The sequence below is a fragment of the Pezoporus flaviventris genome, unplaced genomic scaffold, assembly GCF_033815535.1.
Source record: "Pezoporus flaviventris isolate CSIRO_AGI_PZ_B2104156 unplaced genomic scaffold, CSIRO_AGI_Pfla_v1 ptg000002l, whole genome shotgun sequence".
Taxonomy (NCBI): domain Eukaryota; kingdom Metazoa; phylum Chordata; class Aves; order Psittaciformes; family Psittacidae; genus Pezoporus; species Pezoporus flaviventris.
The window spans coordinates 52,122,920-52,139,937 of NW_026892550.1; the positions used below are offsets into that span (position 1 = coordinate 52,122,920).

At 37.8% G+C, this 17,018-nt stretch overlaps 1 protein-coding gene across 1 annotated transcript in view; it reads right to left on the reverse strand.

Annotated features, from left to right (window-relative positions):
* The window catches only part of COL25A1 (collagen type XXV alpha 1 chain), a 300,290-nt gene that overhangs the window by 88,637 nt on the left and 194,635 nt on the right, over positions 1-17,018 (reverse strand). Inside the window, exons 8-10 of the mRNA XM_061478450.1 lie at positions 11,309-11,335; positions 11,126-11,152; positions 628-699 (exon numbers count right to left, since the gene is read on the reverse strand). Coding sequence (XP_061334434.1) covers positions 628-699; positions 11,126-11,152; positions 11,309-11,335 — 126 coding nt within the window. The remainder of the gene's footprint in view (positions 1-627; positions 700-11,125; positions 11,153-11,308; positions 11,336-17,018) is intronic.

Genomic DNA, 17,018 nt, shown 5'->3' on the forward strand with positions numbered 1-17,018 from the left:
GGTAGCCTTGCAACATTTTACTCATCTAGTTTTCCAGAACAAGTAACTGTTTTCAATAAGCAGCTGTTTGCTTCATAATTCACATAATCATAACAAAGCTGAGGTAAAAAAGAAGAGCCACATGTGAGAATATATAGTTTGCATGGCAATTTTCCAAGCCCATCAATGATGCATGGATAGATTTCAAATATGAGCATGAAAAATAACTGCTTTTTCGTGAAGTTGTACATAATTTTTCATCTGTTCTGAGGAGTTGTTTTATAACAACTATTAGCTAACTCTCTTAATGGCTTTTACTTCTAATTTAACTTATTAATTTGTAAAAGCCAATTTCCAAGAGAGTTGCCAAACATATTATTTTCCCCTTAAAAAAAAAAAAAGACACCAAACTTATTTGATTTCCAGCATATCATTGCTAAAATCTGGAAAAAGTCAACTGCATCTTAAATATGGATCATTTAGCAAAGCTACCCATAGCCTTCTAATCGTTAATATCATTAACAGTTGCCTCATTCTAAAACATTTGCAAATGAACATCCTGCTATAAGAAGGCATCTGACAAAAAGGTACAGCAAAGAGTAAACTGAATGTAAAGAAGAACCAGACTCCAGTGAGATGAAGCACTACCTTAATGAGGCGGCGTTTAATGAGCTGCTGATCAGCTGAGAGAAACCCATGATTGATTTTAGGAAACACCATCTGATCAGGCAGGTGAGGTCAAAGGTTGAAGATCAGAGATGAGAGAATTGAAGAATAGACATCAGAAGGCCCGAGAAAGAAATAAAGACATATTCATTAGATTTGTAATAACTAAAATAATATAAACCGGTGCTTCTGCCTCACAGAAACTGTGCATTTTCTTTTGAAGAAATTTACCTCTGATATACAGGACGTACCACTCCATGAATTAACCACATAGAGTGAGTTAACTGCGTAACTTTTTTCTCCCCAGACTTCCTGTGAGAATTCTTCACATGTATTTTTCTTTCATTGCCCGGGCTCTAAAGATCAGCATTTTTACATGTTGTTCTTTCAGCAAAGCTTCTAGAGACAAAGCACCAGTTCAGCTTTCAGTCAGATTTTCTAACCAGCATATTGTGCCATGAAGAATGGTGTCATTTTAATAAGGGCTGGAGCTCCAGCCTGACCAGATTGCTTCAATCCTTCCTGCTTAATTTGCAAATCCAGCTTTTAGAAAATCTGTATGTACAGATTAAACCTCTGCTATCTAACACAAATAGCTGACTCTACATGTAACCAGTATAGAGTTCACTGACATTTTCCACACTCCTGTATGCCTCAGGGAAGCAGAACTACAGAAAAATATCATCTGAAAATAAAATACTGATTGAGATAATGGGGAATGTGGGTGTTTCCAGGGCTAACACTACGCATAGTTATAGGCATGATCCCACGCTCTGCATCAGGAGTACTTATACCAATGCAAAGGCAGTGAGGGTTAACTTAGGTCCACCATGAGGATTCATTGGTATTCAATGGTCAAAAAAGTTTTTTTTCATGTGCACTTTTATGCTGATACAGAGATATCTGACTGAACAGGTACGTGACACCCACAAACCTTGACGGTGAGGATCTGATTACTGTGCAGAGCAGCGACTGTGGGGAAGCCTGGCAGACCCTAGGGACACAGCATAACATGGTACCAAAACAGCACAACACAGACATCACAGAGACAATTTACTAACAGACAAACAGAACGAACACTATGTTTAGTATACCCCACATTGCCTACTGACAGGAAACAGCCTCTCTGTCATATGGGAAACAGAGTTGGGTTTGCACCACACTGCAGATGCAGGCTGTTTAACTTACAATGAGAATATCAAGAGATTTTAGAAGGAGCAGTCCCACAGATGTGACTTTCTTTAAAATTACAATAAATTTTTATGATCATTTGATAATTTTTAAGTTATCAGCCAGCAGACAACTGAGCCATTTTCAAGTAAAATGTGCTATAGCAATTTGAGAGTTACATAGAAAGCCTGAACTCTGGATTGCTGCAGAACTTGACAGCAGTGATGGTGGATTTTGAAGTGCTTTGTATAATTAAAATCTTGCTCCTCACGTTGTGTTTAACATATGACATTCAGCACATAAACTGGTAGTACATACACAATTATAAACACTGAACAACAATCTAGTGCTAGGTCTTGGGTATTCCAGAATGGCCAAGATCAACGCTTTCAAGACATAAAAGAAGCATTTTCACATCCCGGGCAAAATTTCTCCCCTCAAGCTTTTTATGCTACATATGTTTTCTCATATGTTAGTCTACCAGCATGTGCTACCAACATGTGCAGAACTTGTACTTTACTGGTACAAAAAAGAGGAGTGTGGTAATCATGGCCTGTTGTGACAATACAAGAGGTGAATTTTACTCTCAGTTCAACACCTTTCTTGTGTTGCTTTGTAGGGTGTGAATCAGAGCTTCTGATAAAGCTGAAACCTTATAGAGTTGAGCAGTGAACTCCTAAAGAAAGAAATCCCCAAGTCTTCTCCTTGTCTTTAGCATAGCACACTGTCTGAAAAGAGGCATCAGGCTGAGGAGCACAGAATAAAATACAGTGTGGTAGCTTTAGGCTCCCTGCATGCATGCTCAGACACATGCCACCACTGAGAGCATGTGCACACAACTGGTGGCACAGCCCCTCTATGAGGCCTGGAGTGTAAGCCTGTAGGGTTGCAGCTTGACACCTCCAAAAAGGAAAGCCTCTCTCCGTCTGCCAGATAAGGTGGCTTCCAGGAAATCCTGCGTGAAAACTCTGCTGGGGCAAACCATGTTGCCACAGTGCATGAGCCCTTTGCAGCCCAGATGGCTTGGTGGAGAGCACCACAGGCAACGGCAGTCTGCCAGGTCTCCCAGCTGCAGCAGGTTCTCTCAGCATGGCAAATATTAGCTCTATTCATTGCCACATGCATCATATCAGAGAATACCTGGATCACAAAGACCGCATTGGTCTTTACAGAAAAGGAGGAGTAACTTTCTGATGCATGGATGTCCTTTCACTAACACCTTCATTAGCTTCATTCCTGATATATACCCATGATCAGAAAGCTTAGACCCTGTCAGTGGAGCCCATAAAGCCTTCTTCTTTTGTTCTAATGAACAGTGGTGTGGCTAACTGCATTGCTTGGTGACCAGAAATCTCATCTTTAGAAACAAATACAAAGATAATCCCCAAAAAGGCTAAAACTCCAAACATTTAAACTCACTCACTCTGAGACAGTACTAAGACAGGAGAGATACATAATATAGAAAACAGATGTATCAAATTTGCAATTCTCTTATTATGGGATATAAGTTATTAAGATAGTAACTTGCCAGAATCTTTACATCTGTGACTCATTAGCCCTGCTGTGCACATGGTCCATTCCTTTCCTAGATAAAGCTACAATACCCATGTAATGGAAATGAGTACAAACAAGAAACCTACAAAAGGACTAAATCTGAGTAGCAAGCAATACATTTTAAGTCTCATTTATAAAAAAAAACAGAAAATCTTTCAACAACTTCAGTTTTACTCCTCAGCCTTTAGGATTACAGCACAGTAATTTTCAGTTACCTCTAAAAGCAGTATATATTCAATCTGACATTTTAAGAAGTGGAAACTCAAAACTCATATTCTATCTTGAAAAAGGTAGAGCTGAGAATTAATTAAGAAAGGAGTTTAATTGGAAAAGGTAGTGGTTTGACATGAAAGATTTCTTTTTTTTCCTTGAGAAAATAAATGAAAAAAATTAAAAAGATTTGTGTAGCTCCACACAAAAACATTTATATAGAGCACTTCTCAGTCCTGCCCCAGCATTCTCAGTACTTCCCAATACCACACAGACAAGTTCAAGAGTAGCTATCAGTGCTGCAGTTTCCTGCCTACATAAACAACATATGAGAAAATAGGAAAGCTCCATTTTTCCATCAGCAGCTTAGTAACATCTTTCAGCTTGTTCCTAAGTAGGACAAAGCTTTTTTTCCTTTGACTAAAGCAGTCATAATCTCATACATTCTGAGATTCACAGGTCAGAGACACGCAATGCCACCTTGGACCTGAATTATCTCCCCATATGTAAAACACACATATTTGGAGAGAGCCAGAAACACAGGAATATTAAATTGAACCCAGCAAAGAAACTATAATGGGTGCATAGTTTTTGCATGTGTGGGAGGCTTTAGAGGGCACTGCATCTTCTGGCATCCATGAAAGATAATGTTGGCACACAATGAGTTTTGAAAAAGGCATAAAAAGAGCTATCCTCCCCACAAAATGAGTTCTCTTCTTGTCCTGTCACTCTGCTATAAATATAACCCCAAATATCCCTTAGATCTGTTTTATTTTTTCTCTATCTAAAGCTGTTCTCAATGATGGATTCAAAGCTACTCTATTTTCTCTTTATTTGGTTTGATTCTTGAACTGCACATAGGAAGGGCTCTTGTTCTACACCCTAGGAGGCCCTCACAGAATACAAAACACTACAGTGATCAACAGCGACCACTGGCCCACTAAATTCCTCTGCTGACAGCAACTCAAGCTCACTCTGAAATGCTAGCTGGTTACAATTTCCAAATTAGCACACTTGTTGCATGCCTCACTGCAATTTTTGCCCAAATGCCAAGCAAAACATGATGCTTGGAGGAGGCTAACAGGCCTCATAATGCACTGCCCTGCTTACCTGCCTGGAAACGTCGATAAAGCCTACTTGTCCCCAGACAATAGCTACGGAGAAAACTGAAAGATGCCAGAACATCATATGATTTTTCACTTAGTATAAATAATTCTTCTGTTACATTATCACAGCCTTCAAAGATGTGATTCCTACTAGCTGTCCAAGATTTTTCAGGTACATTCCACTTTGTGCATTGATCAACATTGATCAATATTATAAGGTCATCAATAACCTTGTCCTATGGCGAGTGTAAGAAAATTAAGCAACAGCATTTCTGGTTTTACACTATGCTACATACACTCAATTTTTACTATTGCATTTACTTAGTATAGTAAATGTCACAGTCGTCCTTAGGATTTTCCTTCTGACCTGCCAATAAACCCAAGCTGCACAAGCTTACGTGTTCCTCTGAAGACATGGTAAATGAGACAGGAATTACCACCTGCTGTTCACTTGCACTTCCTAAGGTTACAGCCAGCTGCTGCTATTTCACATCAAATCACACAGGCTTCTGGCCAGAGTGATCCTGACACTCTTTATGGCTGCTTTACCTCCCCCCAACATCACCTCCAGTTCTAATTAATCCTTCAGACCAAGCACCAGTCCTGCAGCTAATTATTGTACCTTCAGTGGTCGGTATCACCCTGTACGGTGCCATGGACTCTCAGCAGGAGCTCTTTTATATAACCCCTTTTATCATAGCTGCTGCTTTCTCCATCAGCAAATCTGCTAACTAAAACAGTGCACCCAAAGAGGACAAGGATCCAGAAATTTCTTTTTGCTTAGGCAATCATTCAGCAAAGAGCTTTATTTGGAATACATTATGTAATGATTCAGACTTTGTATTAAAATAATAAAAAATGTAATTTTAAGAACTAGCACAAACAGGTCACTATAAAAGTGTTATTTTCTATAATGTGACTATAATGTGAAAATGTTATTTTCACAGTAAACTCTACCTGAAACTGCACTCAAAATGAACAAAACTGGAAAACGCCAGAACTTTTCTATTTTGGTCCTAGGATTAGATGAATTTTTAGTGAGGCAAATATCTTTTCCATGCAACTCAGTTACAAGTTCTGATGAGTGATCACCATCTGACCTATGCAAAATATATATTGCCTTCCCTCCTGAAGGCAAACCTCCTACTCTCACTGAAACTAATGGTAGACATCCAGTTAACTTCAAGATGGGCTGGTCTTCCCCAAACCAAGCTAGTTCTCACACCAAAAATCTTCTGTCCTGGCTTACGTTTCTTTTCAAATTACATAACCATCGCAGTTGTGCAATGCAGGTAAGTCGTTCACTTCTATGATATTCATTAAGACTGGATGAAATGTTTTTAAAGAGTTGTTTTCAATCAAATTGGTCTAACTCAAGTGTTCAGTATTGCAGCGTGACAGCTGCAGCTTGAGCTAAAACAACTACATGATGTTTTGTCAGTCACAGGACATGGCTGTAGAAAAAGGAACAGGATGTACAGAGACTTCCTTCCTCACCATTCCTTTGGCACTACTAAAAAGGGGCAGGATGCAAACCAAGTGGTGGTGAGTGAAGACAGGCACCAACTAGCTCTTAAGACAGGAATGACAACATCCTCATCTTGGGAGGGTGTATGTGGCACTCTAAGAGGGTGTCACAGCTGTTCTGCATTCCCCAGGGAAACCCCAGGAGCTGAACATCAAAGGCATAGTTTGGCCCTAGAGAGTCATCCACAGCCAAAAGGACACTCCTGTGAACTCCGAAAGGAGGCACATCCTCCTTTCATTTGAGTGTCCCACTGCTTCAGATGAAGCTGGTAACCACTGCAGTCTGAGCTCTTTCCTAACGTCTTATTGTTACAGCACTCAAAGTTACCTTGCTCCAATTTGTTATCCTAGTTTCAGCTTAATGGAAAACAGGGGAGCCACAACAGCCTAATACTAGTGAAGCAGAACAGATAATTAGTCCCAGGAACAGAGAAGGTAAATACCCGTGTTGCCTTCTGGCAGATAAGGAAACAAAGTCTCAAAAGTCAGATTAACTGCTCACAAAAAAAAAAAATGGTGTTAAACCAGATGTTCAGCAGTTTACTCTATGATGCTGCTTTAGTAAAATTTAACAGAAGGAACCATGAACTTTCTTTTAGTCTTCTTACAGTGGTTAAATATAGTTTAGAATGTGAACTATAATTTGTTTTACACAGGACAATTAATAACAGAAGAAACAACAATGTGGGTAATCATACTGCTCAAGTATGAACTTCAAGTGATGCAGTGTTTGTACTATGTATCTGAAATAACACATAATAAACGAATAACTTGCTTTTTTACATACATAAGAACATCACTTTAAGGAAATACTACCACTATATCATTACCTCTACAGAGTTTTTGACAGTATATTCATATAAATGAAACTAAAGAGTATTTAATCCAAAAAGAAAAAGCTGTTCCTAGCTAATTTATGCTAATGAAAGTTACCCAGTTCTTCTATTAAGAAAGATAAAATTAATTAGTAGTATTTATAGAAATTAGAGAAACTTTATGATGATATAATTAAACATCATCAACTGCAGTCCTGTAAGAAATTCACAGACTATGTTTAAATTATGTAAAATTATATTTAATTAACATAATACTCTGACTATACACCTATACATTTTGGCTTTGACGAGATGTTGAATGAAGATAAAAATTAGCACTGTTTGGGAACATTGCTTCCTATTACATCAGTGACTTACCTACATTTGCTACAATTGGCATTGCCTTCAAAAACCTGAAGGCAAGAAATCAGATTAATTTTTCTAGTACTACTTATTTTGCAAAGCAAACCTGTTCCTCTCAAAAAAAAAAAAATTTGCTAACCTTCAAATGAAATATAATACAAAATAAGATAGCTTTAAAAGATGGTGAAAAATTAATCATCACAATTTAATCATCACTCAGTAACTGCTATCATCTGATTACGGATGAGGTACTGATTCTAATGACATGAATATAGGTTTTCTATTAATTGTCAGTAGAAGCAGGAAAAGGCTCAATATATTTATTACACATTCCATAGAAAACTATTAACTAATAATAGTACATATTTTAAAACTAGAATTTTTGAAATTTTCTTATAAAAATGGGTCAAAATGTACTGCTTGGATATCTTCAATTTCCTTTTAACGTGGGACAGTTTATAAAAGTTGTGTCTATTATGATACAAGTGAAGCAATACTTCAGCTAAAAACATAGCTTACATTTACACACTCACTTGTATTGAGCTATTTCAGTAAACAGACGGCATCCAAAGCCATTTCTGTCTTCATTAGATCATTTTTAAATAATTTTCCAGCACAGAACAGAACCTGCAAAATTTCTATTGTAAAACAATGATTTCTCCCTAGTTTGCAGCAACTAAGTAGCAAATGTATTAAAATAGGTAAGGGGAAAGGGTTAAATAAAAAAGAACATCACTCTCTGAACCTCATTGTTTTAACAGTACACAAGTCAATTTTTAATCTTCAAGTCAATAAAGTTTAACACAATAAAATAAATTTCTGAATACTTTTCTAGAACTTTCTCTTCTCCTGAAGATATTTTAGAGATGTTATCAGTTCTGGGAAGATCCAGATGCTAGGAAAATTTACTTAACGTATTAAAGACAGAAAATAATTTTATGGAAATATATAAGTATGGCTTCTGGATGGTTTCTCATTGTACGAAGATCAAAACCAATTTAAAGGCAACTGCTAGCTGATGATTTCTAGACCTGATAAGCAAGGAATCTCCCATGTATCTGAATGAAAGGACAGAAGATATTTACTATGTCATATATACAAGGAGAACAGAGTGATTAAGACACTCAGTACTAGCTGTTCCATTCCCAGACATTCACCTCTGAAGATCTATTTCCAGTAATCAGGGTACAATCTATACTTGGACAATTTATCATTTGCAATCCTACCATTACAAAATCTTTAAAAGCTTTTTTAAATTGGGGTATTTTTCTTTTCAGCGGGATTTAAAATTTTCAAACTAATATGTAAAAATACCAAACCAAAGAATCTTTCAGGCTCCTTGCCTGTAAAACTTGAATTAGTCTAAAAATGTCTATTGCTTTTGGATATTGTAGTCAGTCTGTCTGCAAACTTGTGAAATCCAAATGTTGATTCCATCCCACAGTCACTTTCAGGTACAATATTTCTCTAAAACAATATGTTATGGTATTACCTCCAAACACATTTATTTTACATAGGCAGTGATGGAAAACTATGTGCAAAGGTAACCAGTCACGGTTAAATGGGTTTATTTGGTGCATGACTGGCTTGCACATATAATTTCCATTTATTATATTCTAAATCCCCTGGCATAGCAAGTTGAGCAGATTCACCCTGAAGACAGTCATCAGAAGAGATAACTGCTGTACCATAAAACATAAAATGGTCAGAGGCTTTGTAGTACTTATTACTTGTGAAATCCGCAAGGCAAATAGAAGAGGCTGCTGCAGAACACATTCAAACACACATAAAAAAGATAAAGGGAAAAGCAGCAAGACTGAGCAAATTACCTAAGCTACACCCATATACTTCAAAAAAAGGTTTTTAGCTGCAAGTGATTTACCAAAACTACAGTGTAGCCATAACCATTTTTATGGCCCAGTACAGATTCTACTGCCCTCCAGTATAGGGGGCTGTCTTGTCAAAGAGGGACACAATAGTCTCTGTGTAGCAGTCCTTGAACTTGCTCAACCTGCAAAATAACAGTGAACAAACCTGCATGTTTGTATTTACTATTGCCAACACTTCCAGCCCAGGGGTTGAAAGACGCACACTCTTAACCACTTCTTACATTTGTCCAATATTTTGCCAAGATTTCTGGACCAGTAGAGGCTCTGGCACCTTTGCTTACCCTCCAAAACTGCCCTCTGCTCTCCATTTTATGCCACCATAAGAAAAAACAGCATCATCTTTCCCTTGCGTATATAACATTTTTTTTTGTATTCAGACCTCTCTTTCTCTGGAAACTTCCCCAATACTCATAATTCCAGATTCTTATCCTCAGCTGTGTAATACTCTTCACAGTATTCCATATTTATTTATTAATGTATCTCCTTCTTATAGCTTTGTCAAATTTGCTCTCCTGTTCTTAACTAAACACCAGTTCTTCTGAATAGAAGATCACTTAGCACAAGTACCTATGCACAGACTTCTGACTGTGCATCAGTCAGAGGATGAATGGAGCATCCTCTCCTAAGCCACTAAGACTGTGCTGGTCTACTCCCCTGCCTTCTCTCCCTTCACATTCTCCATAAGGTTCCATATCACAGAATTAGCCAAAATACACAGACTAGCATAGTTTCTGAGAGATACTAAATTTACTTAGAAGTTAAAGTTTTTACATTCTTCAGAATCTTCAATCTGTGTATTCACGCTACTCACATTGCTAGTCTCTATTTCCTTTTTATATCTTTAAATAGTTTTCTAATTCTTCTTTTGTGTTTCAACTGAAATAATATTTAAAGCTGTTCACTAACAGGCCTCTGCCTTTATAATGTGCAGTCATATTACCAAACATAACAAAACTCCTTTGTAGGTAATTAAAGCTGACAGCACCGAATTCAGCTATAAATGCATGTTGTGATTTTAGATAATCTTATTGACTACAAATGAAATACACATGAAACACAACAGAAGAATAAAATAAAATTGCAAATTCAAAATATTTAACATAGTTGGCAGAAAAAGTAAAAAAGAAAATCCATGGAACATGCCGTTACAGAGATTTATAAACATGTAACCAAAGAGAATCACTATATCATCAGAACAATTAACCAAATATTTTCTAATGAAGCACAGATGTAAAGAAGAATGAACTGGCACAGCCAATCTATCTGATCTGCTAAAATAAACATATTTAAAAACTAAAAGAACCTTTACATTTCCACAGCTAAATTGTGGTCTGTTTGAATGTATTTACAAGGTGATATTATTATTAAAATATCAAATACAGACATGTCAGGAAAAAGAGCTAATACATGCATACATGATATCTGTTTACAATTCACTAATTACTCGACACATTTTACATGAAATCTGGAAGTATATTTATTAGAAACCCACCAGCCCTCTGCATTGTGGGAGCCCATGCAAGGCACGAAAACATTGCTGGGGAAACTGAAAGGTTTGGTTAGGAAAGCCAGCTTTTGTACAGCAGAGCAAAAACACTGTGAAACCTGCTTCCACCCATAATGAAAACTGTGTATTTGAATGCATTATTACTGTTACTCAGATCTTCCCAGACACTATCTGGTCACGTTCAATATTACTGTCCTGCAGACACTTACTTCAACATGCAGGGTAAAGGCAGCTAATAAGCATAATTAGCTCAGACAGTGTATTTAATTTAGTTTTGCACTAAAGACTAATTGCCTACTCAGCAAGGGGAAGTGTAACATTGTTTTTTAAGATGCTTACCCGAGGGCCCTGATCACCTTGATCTCCCTGCAAAGTGGAAAGATGAGATGATAGGTTTAACACAGCATCTGTGTGCTACCCAGCTCTCTTACATAATCTGACATTACACTGCGTCAACACAAACGATCTCTTTAGCTCATGCTGGGCTTTCCATTCATCTGTGTCACCCGTACATCAACTCACCTTCTCGCCTTTTGGACCAGGAGGGCCCTGAAAGAAACAAAAGCAGAGAAGAATTACTAATACTGACAAAGTCCTGGGACTCAGCAAGAAACAGGTCTGTGACAGTCTGCAAGTTCTTCCTAACAATGTATGTCCTTGTAATTTTTTCACTCCAAAGGCCAGGGCTATTCCAGAGATAGCTTCTTCACTGTATTAATAATAGCACTCTGTAGTTATTTCTCAAATAGTCTGCTCACCCTGTGTGTTAAATCAGGCTACTTCAACAAGCAAAACTATGCCTGAAATGGCAAAACTTCTATTGATTCCAGTTAGGAGCAGCAGTTTATCTCCTATCAGATAGTAAATGTTTTTTAAGACTGTAAAACTTCTTTGCAAGTGCATCTAATAAATTCAGAGACATATAAATCTGCCATGTATTTTGGCACCCTCCCTGGCTTAGATTGCCAAAGAAAAATGGACTCGGGAATCTAAAAGTAGAGTTTTCAGTCCTATCTTTGGCAATGCTGAAGTTGATGTTTAGTCTCAAGTGTTTTAGACAAAATTTGCTCTTTGTATAACGTGAATTTGCAGAAGTAATATTTATTGTTACTTACCACCAGACAAACAGTAAGGTGACAATCACATAACAGCATGGTCCTTTCCTATTCCATTTTTATTAAGCACCTTCCAGCAAGCTACCAGCAGGTTTCTAAAACACTAGTTTTCAGGTTAGTATCTTGTGAATAAAAGCGCTAGCAGTCTGCAGAGAACTGGCTGCTTACACAGTGCAGACTCTACCTCACTTTTCTGAAAAATATGCAGGTGTTTCATTACAAAGAAGGACCTGGGAATGTATGAAAGCAGCTGGAAACAGAGAAGGAGCCATCCAAGCTAGCAGAGAGAGGGTGTGTGTATGTGCACAAATGCAGCATAAGAAAAGGTTGCCACCAGCAAGACAATTAGAAATAACCAAGTGCAACTTAGTTGAGCTGAGCATGTTTGAATCATTTCATAATTTACACTAGTAAAAATTCATGTGGTTCACATAAATGCAAATAGAAGGAAGGTCAGTCTGCTGTGTATTAAAGATGTGACCAACCATATGCAAGTTTTTGAGAATCCTCGTTGTAGTCAATTTTCTGCTTATTTTTAAGGGCTTCTGACGCATGCCAGAGAAGGGCATCTGCTGCTAAATCTTCCAAGGAGTTAAAACATATGCCTCTCCTTCCATAGCCTGCCATGTCTTCCGTCAGCTGCAGAGCACACAGAAACAAGTCTGCTACCTGACTTCTCCATATCTCCTTTACAAAGGATAGTGCTCAGTGCTAGCTGAATGGGAACCGTCTGCTCAGGTAACTATGATCCCATCAATTTTGCACCACTCTGCAAGAACTTGTCCTCTTTAAAAACAAAGTAAACCAAACAATTTATGAATGGATACAACCTTGCTGCACCCTTTAAGGTGTCTCCATCTATTTTTTTTTATACTTTAACTCTTATTGACCCTTTCCAATGCACATGTTCATATACATACACCGGAAACTACATGCAGCACTGTCTACAGACTCATACTTACTTGGATGTGACATTACATAGACTATATTTTCAGCAGGCCCACTTTAAAACGTACACATATATGTCTTTAATCTTGCAAATTTGCAAACTCATACCATCAGTAACACAGTAACTTCAGAATGGGAAGAAGTAGAATCAATCAACGCTGGCTGTTTCTGCCTTTTTCACTGTGAACACTGAGTACAAGTGAAGGGCTGTGCTTATGTATTCTATCTCCTTGAATTATCAGACTGCTACTGGCTCTGAATATCTTACTGGCAGCAAACTGCAAATAACATGACCCCTATCTGCTACAGTCAGAATCCTATTTCTTGGGTCTTAAGCGTGAAATTACAGATAACATGATCAAGACTGCAGACAGATGTTGGCTTTTGGATCATGCCACAGTTGTGGGACTGCTACTGCCTTCATCCAGCTGCTCAATGCCATTCTTACGCCCAGAGTTAGCCCTACTTCTGCAGGGTTTTGGCTCACAGCTTTTCTGAGGCATGCCTACCACAGCTCTGCCAGCTGGTAGAAACTAAGACAGCAGAGACTGCATCAGCTGCCTGAACTAAGCTGGCTCACTGGAACAGAAACAAGATAGAGCATGCTCACATGAGATTCAGCCAGCAGATCTGAGGGGCTACAAAACCATCTTCCTGGTACAACTGCTGGCAATATGCTCAGCTGTTTACACCTGCAGAAGTGGTCCCTGCCTCACCTTCGCATATCTTCTGTTAATTTTCTGAAAGAGCAATCCATACCCAAACACGTTTATTATAAGACCAAATCACATATCTCAATTAATTTTTTCTTCTTTTTCTGTGCAGAGTTTTTTTAAAACTGCTTGTCCACATCATATTCAGAAATCCAGGGTTTTCTTTTCATTTCTTTCTATTGGACAAAGCCAGCAACTATGACTGCTTGGTGTTTGCTCTCCCCTAGTGTGACACACTATACTCTCTCTGAAGTCATCCTTCAGCACACAATTTTTTCATACAAATTCTTCATTAATATCTGACAACTTTATTGTACCAGAAGTTAAAAACAGCTTTTCAAGAGGCCACAAGAGCACTTCTAGTGTGAACATTCTCGCAAGTGTGAACAATTCTCTCTGCACTTGTATTTGCAATGCTTTTGCTTTCCACCAAGAGTCTTGGAAAACAAGCAAAGAATTGCAAGCAAAAATAGCTCTTCTGGATGCTAGTGAATAGAACCAGTGGGGTTTCAGCAAAAGAAACTTAATGTAATTCTGTCATGGCTTGTTCACCCATCTCTGGCTCTTCCCCCATTGTTTCAATTGTTCTCTATTGTTTTTGCAACTTTAAAAAGAAAATTCCTATCCTCAGCCTTTGACATCTTCTTTCCATTTGTGCTGAGAAATTCTCCCAAGGTTTTTACTGCAGAATTTATTAGTGTGTGTACACTGAGTGGAGGCAGGGAGAAAGAAAAATCTGAGGGAAAGCTGGGTTTGCGGGGGTGGGGTGTGATTGGGAGAAAGATTTGTTTAAAGGAGGGCAAGGTTTCTTCTGTTTAAGCGTCTAGACACAAAGAACAGAGTGAGTAAAATAACACTAGCTTTGTAGGCCACAGCATAGACATCCTGCTTTTTTCCCAGGGAGACTTCTGTGCTTTCGTTTATGAGATTGCAGAGATCAAGCTGCTAGCTGCCGCACAAATGTGAAAGCATTTTGTGTAAGTTATATGAAACGTCTGAGGTCAGAGCATTTCTGAAATAACTTTACAGTGTTTTCACTGGAAACAGAGGCTCTTTTCTCAAAGTGTAATTATCTACTCCAGACTACTATACATTTCCAAGGAGAGTTTATAGCCTGTTTCACATAAGCAAGGCCTTGTAAATCACAAACACGTGCAATATCTGCATTCATAATTAGGCGACAAATACTACTGTTTTAAAACAAGTTCTTCTAAGGCAGACCAAAAGGCCTCCAGGCACCTGCCAGCCAAGAACAAAGCTGAAATCAAGGTCAAATCCACTCAACAGCCATGTTCAAAATTACTGGCAGGTGACTTTTTTTTTTTTGGCTATCAAAATCCCATTTCCATTCTCTGATGAAGTCTTTACATTATTATGAATATGGGTACAAGAAATAGAAGAGCAAGTGAATGCAGTGCTGCAAAACATGAGACCAGCCCTTGTGGTCTTCATTCAGAAAACAATTCCCCTTATGATTAGCTGTGATCAGCAGGATTTTCTGCACAGCAGGCATCTTATAATTCATTGCCTGAAATTTGCTGATTTTGTATTCCACCCTTGTGGCCATTGCCACCTTTACAGTTTTGGAAAAGTTATGTTCAGAGGACTTCTTAAAAAGTCAATATTTGATTTATATTGGTTTTGCAAACATTCAAAACCATCTGAATTCTCTTAGATATGTTCTCTCCGTATTCCTATTGCCTTTAACCATAATACAGGCATTTCTACCATGACTTCACCAAAACTCTCCCAGCATCTTTCAGAGTAGAACTGAAAATAGTAAGAGATTCTCAGGAAGGGGTTCAAAGAAACAGCAATATTTCTAGGTTCTGTAGAAACCTTCAAAGTCAAGACATAGGAATCCAGATTTACAGTGAAATGTTAGGCAACCCATATGATTCCACTGCAAAAAGGACCTGCCAGTGCCTGGCATAAAGTGATAAACAAGCAGAATCAGTTGGACTGTGACAGTCCCAGATCCCAGTAGGACCATTCACCTTCAAGGTTCCTAAGGAACCTGAGATGTCAAACTCTGCCACTCCTATCAGACAGCTTCCACAGAAGACAGTTAATAATAAGCCATTAGATGCAGCCACTGCTTTTCTGTATTTCAACCACAAGACCCATAAGTTAAGGCAACCTGGCAGCTAGAGGACTGAATATAACTTGCAAGGTTCAACCTTCATTTTTGTTTGGGATAAAAGAGCATACAAGGCATTCATCCCTACTAGCAGCTATAGCATCCACAATAAGAGTGTAGCTGGCAGTGTAAGGGAATAGCAGCCTTATTGAGACAAGCAGAAAAGAAAAACAGTCCAATGTCATTCAGACAAATTCAAAATAGAAACTAATTTGCCAACTTAGTTTAATCATGTTTTCACAACTAAATGACATGCCATACATTGCCAAAGTAAATTCAATTCATACAGTTTATTTTGAGGGTAAGAGGTGGTTTTAGCACATAACAACAAAGTATTCAGTTACAAAAGTCTGACCTTATATTTCTTTGAAATTTGGCTCATGACTTTCAAAAATTACAATTATCCTGCTGGAACAACCATCCCAAGTCTAACCTATAGTTACCGCAAAATATTAGAATCAGATATGCTGAATCATAAGATAAGAGGTTACACAGAGTATTATGAAACAATACTATTTCCAAGTTCCTGTCCTTACTTTAGTCTTGCATCCACCGTGCAAGCCCTGAACTACTCAGCAATGTGTTTTTGGCATTTGCTGAATTTGGCCATATTTACAGCCAGTATGTGCATACACTAGCTTACAATGCAAAGATCTCACCTTGCATCAATCTTAAAAGCACTCACAAGAATTTCCAGCAAGTCTGAACAGCTTCTACCACTGAAATTTTATTTTACATATTTTATTCTTCCCCTGGGATATGACTGACCTATGGTTAAAACTTAACAAAGAAAAAAATCCGCAACCCAACACCCAAAAAACTCTTAATAATCTTTCCTTTGCTCCCCTTATATTCTCAAATTTTTGTTACAATATTCAAGGCAGAGAAAAGGAAATCTGAATATTTGACACAACACTTTGCCTGACTTAATAAACATTATGTAAATGGAAGTAATGAGAAACATTAAATTGATATATATAACAATCTAGATAAACAGCTCAGTTAACATTCACATCAACAAGTAAATTGTAAGTGAATACTGCCCTAAATTCATATAACCATATTCAGAAGTCAGTGATTTATGCCAACACATAAATCAGACAGGTTCAATAAGCTGCAGGCAGGAGAACACAATCTACCCAAAATGCATCAATAAAGCATTTAGACTGTAATTTATATATTCATTTCTCATGCAATGCCTTTGCTGAGATTGGGATAGGGTGCTTTTTTGAACTTTATAATGTTGCTTAAAAAAATCAGCAGACTGCATCACAAGCTGCAAAGGGGTCACTGCTGACTAATTCAGTATGCAGGAA